The sequence below is a fragment of the Eimeria acervulina genome, genomic scaffold (genome assembly GCF_000499425.1).
Source record: "Eimeria acervulina Houghton genomic scaffold, Eah_scaff215, whole genome shotgun sequence".
Taxonomy (NCBI): Eukaryota; Apicomplexa; class Conoidasida; order Eucoccidiorida; family Eimeriidae; genus Eimeria; species Eimeria acervulina.
This window is the reverse complement of record NW_013550027.1, coordinates 1-7,500: the sequence shown is the minus strand read 5'-3', so window position 1 is coordinate 7,500 and position 7,500 is coordinate 1. Positions and strand designations below refer to the sequence as shown.

Below are 7,500 nucleotides of genomic sequence, written 5' to 3'. Positions count from 1 at the left end.
GCAGCAGCAGCAGAAGTAGCAGCAGCAGCAGCAGCAATAGTAGTAGCAGCAGCAGCAGCAGTAGTAGTAGTAGCAGCAGCAGTAATCGCAGCGTGCCTAGCAGCAGCAGCAGAAGAGGCCAGCCGCAGCGTACATCTTCCCATACAGCAACTGCAGCAGCAGCAGGAGCACCAGCTGCAGCAACAGCAACAGCAGCACCAGCACCAGCAGCAGCAGCAGCAGCACGAGGCGCATCCCGAGCGAGGCTGCGACGTTTGCTGCTGTCTTCTAGCGATGAAGAGACAGGGAAGTGTAGGGCTCCCTTGCTGCCTCGCTATGCCCCAACTGCAGCAGCAGCAGCACCAGCAGCAGCAGCAGCACCAGCAGCAGCAGCAGCAGCAGCAGCAGCAGCAAAGTCAGCGATCCCTGCCGCACCCAAGCAAGAGCAGGTTGAGGGCCCCTCTAACCCCTCGCCAACGTTCTTAGAGACGAAGCAGCAGCAACAGCAGCGGAAACAGCAGCAGCAATCGCAGCAGAGGCAACAGGAGCAGCAGCAGCAGAAGAGGCAGCAGCAGCCGCAGCAGGACGAAGATCGGAAGAAACAGAGGCAGCAGCAACCGACGCAGCAGCAGAAGCAGCAGCAGCAAACACGCATGAAGGCTACAGAGGCAGCAGCAGCAGCAGACAATGTCGCAGCAGCCAAAGAAGCAGCAACCGATGAAGCTCCACCAGCAAGGACGGCCTATTCTGCTGCTGTTCCTGCTGCTGCTGCAGCAGCACCTGCTGCTGCTGCTGCTGCTGCTATTCCTGCTGGTGTTGAGGCAGCTCCTGCTGCTGGTACTGCTTCTCCTGCCGCTGCAGGTACAGCTCCTGGTGCTGCTGCTGCTGCTGCTGCTGCTGCTGCTGCTGCTTGGGGCCGGTGGATTCCAGAGGAGCTTGACCCTCTTGCTGCGCTGCTGCAGCAGCAGACAAAAGAAGTTAAAGATAAAAGAGGTGAGGAGACAGAGAGAAGGGGTTTGTTAATATTCAGATGCATGCAAATAAATAAACAAATATAAACAAATAAATAAACAAATATAAATAAATAAATAAACAAATGTAAAGACAAACAAAGACAAACAAGGAGACAGAATAATTTGCTGTCCTGTGCTGCTGCACTTACCCCTTTGCTGCAGGCTTTGACTTACAGCAGCAGCAGCAGCAGCAGCAGCCCCAGCAGCAGCAGCAGCTGGAGCAGCAGCTGCGGTTGTATTTAAGTGATATCCGGCCTCGGTCTGCTGCTGTCTCCTTTTGCTGCTGCATCAGTAAGTCTGTTGCTGCAGCAATTCGTAGCGGGTTGCTGTCATTCTGTCTGCTGCAGCAGGAACTGCCAGCAGCAGCAGCAGCAGCAGCAGCAACAGGAGCAGCAGCAGAAGCAACAGCACAACCAGAGCAGCAGAAACAAACTCAGGAGCAATCTTCAGTCGTCTATGTAAACCCTAAACCCTAAACCCTAAACCCTAATTAAAAACCCTAAACCCTAAATCGCAATAAACACATCATTCTCTTGCGGTTGTTTGCTGCTAATCCTCTTTTTGTCTCCTCTTCGTCTCTTTTTTATCTGTTTATTTTATTTATTTGTTTTTATTTGTTTTATTTATTTGTTTGTTCTTGTTTATTTACTTTATTATTGTTTATATTTACTTTGTTTTATTTCTTTTATTTATATTTATTTTATTTTTTTGTTTTTTTCTCGCTTTGTTTGTTTCATCATCGTATTTATTTATTTATTTATTTATTTTTGTGTATATATTATTATTTATATTTATTTATTTTATTTTATTTATATTTATTTATTTATTTTATTTATATTTATTTATTTTATTTTATTTATATTTATTTATTTTATTTTATTTATATTTATAATTATTTATCTTTCTTTATATATGCGTTTACAGATTTTATTTATATTTATATTTATATATTTATTTATATGATTATATTTATATTAATTTATATTAATTTATGTTAATTTATATTTATATTATTTATTTATTTATATTTTTTTGTTTGTTTCTGAAGGAGACGGCTGTGAGTATAAGCAGAGACAGCTCAGACTATCATCAATTGAAGGGGCAGCAAACTGTCTCTTCGCTGTCTCCGTCTGTCTCCTACCGCTTCTCTCTATTTGCACGCACCCCACAGCAGCAGCAGCAGCAGCAGCAGCAGCAGCAACAGCAACACGAGCTGTAACACCGGCAGCAGCAAAAACAGCAGCATTATCAATATCCCCAACATCGTCAGCAGCAGCAGCAGCACCACCAGCAGCAGCAGCAACAGCAGCAGCAGCAGCAACAGCAGCAACAGCAGCAGCAGCAGCAGCAGAAGCTTTATCGTTGATAGGTTCAGTCGACCTGGAGCAGCGGCAGCAAATAGAACGCTGGTCAGCTGCTGCATGCAGTGTATTTGCTGCGGGGCTTCGTCTCCCTTCTCTTTATGCTGCTGTTTGTTCTTGGGGTGTATCAGGATCTTTGCTGCTGCGCCTTACAGAGAGAGAGCTAAATGCTATGGGCCTCCCCGTAAACCCTAAACCCTAAACCCTAAACCCTAATTTGCTCATTAATGAACCCTAGTCTAGAACCTAGGAGACAGTTGAAAACCCTAATAAACACTCATTAACCCTAAACCCTAATTTACTCACTAGTAAACCCTAATCTAAACCCTAGGAGACTGTAGAAAACCCTATTAAACGATAATAAACCCTTTCTTTTACCTTTATAGATACTTGTAAACCCTAAAAACCCTAATAAACCCTAATCTAAACTATAATAAACGTGATAAACCCTAAACCCTAATGGGTAGTATTAGAACAAACAACGAGGCAGCAGCAGCAGCGCTCAAACAACTCCTCAACAAGAGGGTTTAGGGTTTAGGGTTTAGGGTTTGAGTTGCGAATGATCAGGAACCCCTTTTTCAAGCGCGCTTCTTTCAAGCCCGAGAGGCCCTGCTGAGGGACGATGAAGAGCAGCAGCAGCAGCAGCAGCAGCAGCAGCAGCAGCAGGATTAGCTGCAGCAGCAGCAACAACAGCTGCAGCAGCTGCTAGAAGTTGCAGCAAGAATAGCTAGAGAAGCAACAACAACAGCTGCAGCAGCTGCTGGCAGCGTAGCAGCACTAGGGATAACTGCAGCAGCAGCAGACACTGCTGCAGCAGCAGCAAACACTGCTGCTGCAGCAGCAAAAACAGTGCTGCTGCAGCAGCAGCTGCAGCGTTTGCAGGTTATTGGGGTTGCCCGTTGTTAACTCCCTATTCTTTTTGAGTAAAGGGTCTTACACCTAAACCCTAAACCCTAAACCCTAATCGAAACCCTAAACCCTAATATTAACCCTAAACGATAAACTCTAATATAAACCTCAAATCTTTATCTATGCCCTAAACCCTAGGCCAAATCCTAAACCCTCGTACAAACCCTAAACCCTAATGTACACCCTAAACTCTTATCGAAACTCTAGACAATAAACTAAACCCTAAACCCTAGCATATAAGCCCTAAAACCTACCGCAAACCCTAAACCCTAAACTCTAATCGCAGCACCAGACATATCCTGGTATGTAGCCTGAGGCTGCAGCTGTATTAGCTGCTGCTGCAGGTGCTGCCTCTGCTGCAGTTGCAGCAGCAGCAGATGCTGCTGCTGCTGCTGCTGCTGCCGCATGCATACACAAACCCTAGTTAGAGCTGAGTTCGTACAAACCCTAAACCCTCATTATTAAGACACCGCAGAGAACCAGCAGGGATGGTGGCCCATGGAAAGGCCTGCTAGGGTTTAGGGTTTAGGGTTTAGGGTTTAGGGTTTAGGGTTTGCGGTGATTATTCCACTATTATTTAGAGCGGTTTAGGGTTTAGGGTTTAGGGTTTACTTGCTACTTAGACCGCCTAGAAAAGATAATTGAGAAGCCCCTGAGGCTCAGGGAAGTGTTAAGGGTTTAGGATTTAGGGTTTAGGGTTTAGGGTTTAGGGTTTACGTAGCGGGGGTTTGTATGAGGCGAAGGCCACCGGGTTTATAACAGCAACGGTGTAGGGTTTAGGGTTTAGGGTTTAGGGTTCAGGGTTGTTAGATCGCTGCTGCAGACAGGCAAGAAAACCTCTTGCCGTTAATCATTTCAGGGGTTTTAGGGTTTAGGGTTTAGGGTTTAGGGTTTAGGGTTTAGTGTTTTCAGGGGGCCCTTCTCCAGCAGGCCCCCAGCCCCACGGGGCCCCCGGAAGGCTTTAGGGTTTGCGGTTTAGGGTTTAGGGTTTAGGGTTTAGGGTTTGTATTTTTGTATTTATCATATAACTCATTATCTCCACGCTCTTCGCTCTGCATTTTTCTTTTGCTGGCGCTTCCACATTAAACCCTAAACCCTAAACCCTAAACCCTAAACGAGGAGTCGTGGCAGCCTACCTCGTTAAACCCCTAGCAACAGTTGCTGCAGCAGCTCTGCTGCTGCCGCTGCTGCTGCTGCAGCAACTGCAGCAGCAACTGCAGCGGCTGCTGCAGCTGCAACGGCAACAGCACCCAGTACCCTATACTAGCGGGCCGCTGCTGTGAGGGTTTAGGGTTTAGGGTTTAGGGTTTGTCTACGCGGTTGCTACTGTTGGTGGTGACTACGGGCAGCCTCTGGAGAGATCCAAAGTCTAGGGTTTAGGGTTTAGGGTTTAGGTGAGATGAGCACGAAGAGGGCGGCGTCTTCTGCGTCCCCAGTGGGTAAGGCTTACGGCGTAGGGTTTAGGGTTTAGGGTTTAGGGTTTAGGGTTGAAGGAGGGTTTTGGCTACGGGCATCTCCCTTATGGCGGTGCCTCTGGGAAGGGTGTAGACTCAGGGTTTAGGGTTTAGGGTTTAGGGTTTAGGGTTCAGCACGTCGTACCAGAATAAAGACTAGGGTTTAGGGTTTTAGGGTTTAGGGTTTAGGGTTTGTGTTTCTGCCTTTGCAGACGTGGGAGGAAAGCGGAGATGCGTCGACGGCGGAACGACCACCATATCATTTCGTAAACCCTAAACCCTAAACCCTAAACCCTAAACCCTAAGCCCTACTAAACCCTAAACCCTGTCCCTTCAGCAGCAGCTGTTTGCAAACCCTAGGATTTTTTATTGTTAGGCTGCATAATTTTTTCTTTATATGTAGGTAGTTTAGGGCGTAGAGCCCCTATGGTTTAGGTGAGTCTAGGGTTTAGGGTTTAGGGTTTAGGGTTTAGGGTTTGTGAGTGCAGCGGGGTACTACGTCGATGCTGCGGTGTACGGAGACAAAGGGGCGAGGAGACAGATGGAGGATGAGCGTCTGGTGATCTCATCTCTTGCAGAGTTGGAGCCGTCTTTAAAGGGCCTTCGCGACTTCGCGTAAACCCTAAACCCGAAACCCTAAACCCTAAACCCTAATCCCTTGTTTACGGCGAATGCGAGGGTTTCAGGGATACCCCACACTCTGCACTTCAAAACTCCCTCCATATATTTCCACTTCTTCTCAGCTAGGGTTTAGGGTTTAGGGTTTAGGGTTTAGGGTTTAGGGTTTAGGGTTTAGGGTTTAGGGTTTGAGGGTTTAGGGTTTAGGGTTTAGGGTTTAGGGTTTAGGGTTTAGGGTTTAGGGTTTAGGGTTTGGTGCAGGGTGTTTGCAATTATGGATGGGCACGGAGGCCGCCAGTCTGCGAATTTTGTGAAGACGGCGCTGCCCTTAGAAATCGCGAAGCAGCTGAAGCTCTTCCTGGAGCAGCAGCAGCAAGAGCAGCAGCAGAAAGAAGAGCAGCAGCAGCAAGGAGAAGAGCAGCAGCAGCAGCAGCAGCAGCAGCAGCAGCAAACCCAGACGCTACAACCCGTAAAGAGCGAGATCGATAAAAAAATAGATCCAGCAAACAGCAGCAGCAGCAGCAGCAGCAACAGCAGCAGCAGCAGCAGCAGCAGCAGCAACGGCATCCAACCCGGCGAAGTGTCGGACTATGAAATGAAGCATGTAAGATGCTGCTGCTACTGCTGCTGTTGCTGCTGCTACTGCTTCCGTTGCTGCTGTTGCTGTTGCTGCAGCTACTGCTGCTGTTGCTGCAGCTACTGCTGCTGTTGCTGCAGCTACTGCTGCTGTTGCTGCTGCTACTGCTTCCGTTGCTGCTGTTGCTGTTGCTGCAGCTACTGCTGCTGTTGCTGCGGCTGCTGCTGGAGCTGCTGCTGCTGCTGCTGCAGCTCAGGTCGCGGCACTTTCCCGCTTTCGTTTCTCTGGGCTTTTGCTGCTCTCGCTGCTGCTGTTGCTGCTACTGCTGCACTTGCTGCTGCTGCTGCACCTCTTGCTGCTGCTGCACCTCTTGCTGCTGCTGCTGCTGCGTGTGCAGGTGCTGTACGCGGCCTTCCGCAAAGTTGATTCTCGCATAGCAACAGAGATCCCTGCTTGTAGAGGTGCCCTTCAAACCCTAAACCCTAAACCCTAAACCCTAAACCCTAAACCCTTGTTGTGAAGCCCAATAGAATGAATTGAAACCCTGGCTGTATGCAGCAGCAATATCTGCGGACGGCATACTTCGACTCGCTGTGCGTCTGAGAAGACCGCAGGGTTTAGGGTTTAGGGTTTATGGTTTAGGGTTTAGGGTTTAGGGTTTAGGGTTTAGGGTTTGGGGTTTGTGTACAGACGGCTGCACGGCAGTGTTTGTGTTGATGCTGGGGCGCCAGGTATTCATTGCCGGCCTCGGAGACAGTGCAGCGTTTCTCGCGAGAAAGAGCGAGACAGGGCACTACGGTAGGGTTTAGGGTTTAGGGTTTAGGGTTTAGGGTTTAGGGTTAATTCGTTTGCATGTAGACGCCCTGCATTTTCGCGCATGCAGGATCAGTTAGCCCTTGACTTAGTACCGATGGTTTGCTTCTCTTTAGAGTTATTTAGAGTTATTTAGGGTTATTTAGAGTTATTTAGAGTTTAGGGTTTAGGGTTTATTGTTATGTATTGTTATGTATTGTTATGTATTCTTATTTATTCTTATTTATTCTTATTTATTGTTATTTATTGTTATTTATTATTTTTTTAGGGTTATTTATTATTTTTTTAGGGTTATTTAGGGTTATTTAGGGTTATTTAGGGTTATTAAGGGTTATTAAGGGTTATTAAGGGTTATTAAGGGTTATTAAGGGTTATTAAGGGTTTAGGGTTTGTGCAGCGATCCCTTTGACGGAGCCTCACCGACCTTATTTGTTGGCCGAGAAGGACAGAATTCTGAGGATGGGCGGCACAATCGAAGGCGGCAGAGTAAACGGCACGCTCGAGTTAACGCGTTCATTTGGTGACATCTCGTAAGCTTTTAACTTATTTAGCGTTGTGTTTAGCATTGTTTAGCATTGATTAGCATTATTTAAGGCTGTTTAGGGTTATTTAGGGTTATTTAGGGTTATTTAGGGTTATTTAGGGTTATTTAGGGTTTAGGGTTATTTAGAGTTATTTAGGGTTTAGGGTTTAGCGTTTAGGGTTTGGAGGGTGGGGGTGGATATATGCGATATATATATATATATATATATATATTTATATATATATATATATAT

General features: G+C 46.8%; 2 protein-coding genes across 2 annotated transcripts in view; both read left to right on the top strand.

Moving 5' to 3' along the window:
* Positions 1–2,979, top strand: part of EAH_00025960 (SWIB/MDM2 domain-containing protein, putative) — a gene marked incomplete at both ends in the record, with an annotated part of 4,466 nt that extends 1,487 nt beyond the window's left edge. Inside the window, 5 exons of the mRNA XM_013396567.1 lie at positions 1–972; positions 1,155–1,235; positions 2,041–2,401; positions 2,485–2,537; positions 2,921–2,979. The exon at positions 1–972 is cut by the window's left edge and continues 1,072 nt beyond it. Coding sequence (XP_013252021.1) covers positions 1–972; positions 1,155–1,235; positions 2,041–2,401; positions 2,485–2,537; positions 2,921–2,979 — 1,526 coding nt within the window. The remainder of the gene's footprint in view (positions 973–1,154; positions 1,236–2,040; positions 2,402–2,484; positions 2,538–2,920) is intronic.
* A 1,682-nt stretch (positions 2,980–4,661) lies between these two features.
* On the top strand, positions 4,662–7,258 carry EAH_00025950 (protein phosphatase 2C, putative; the record flags this gene model as incomplete). The annotated part of the gene is made up of 7 exons (XM_013396566.1): positions 4,662–4,701; positions 4,929–4,982; positions 5,205–5,331; positions 5,596–5,938; positions 6,309–6,372; positions 6,602–6,709; positions 7,122–7,258. The coding sequence occupies 7 exons, from the start codon at positions 4,662–4,664 to the stop codon at positions 7,256–7,258; spliced, it is 873 nt and encodes a 290-aa protein (XP_013252020.1).
* Positions 7,259–7,500: the final 242 nt, after the last annotated feature.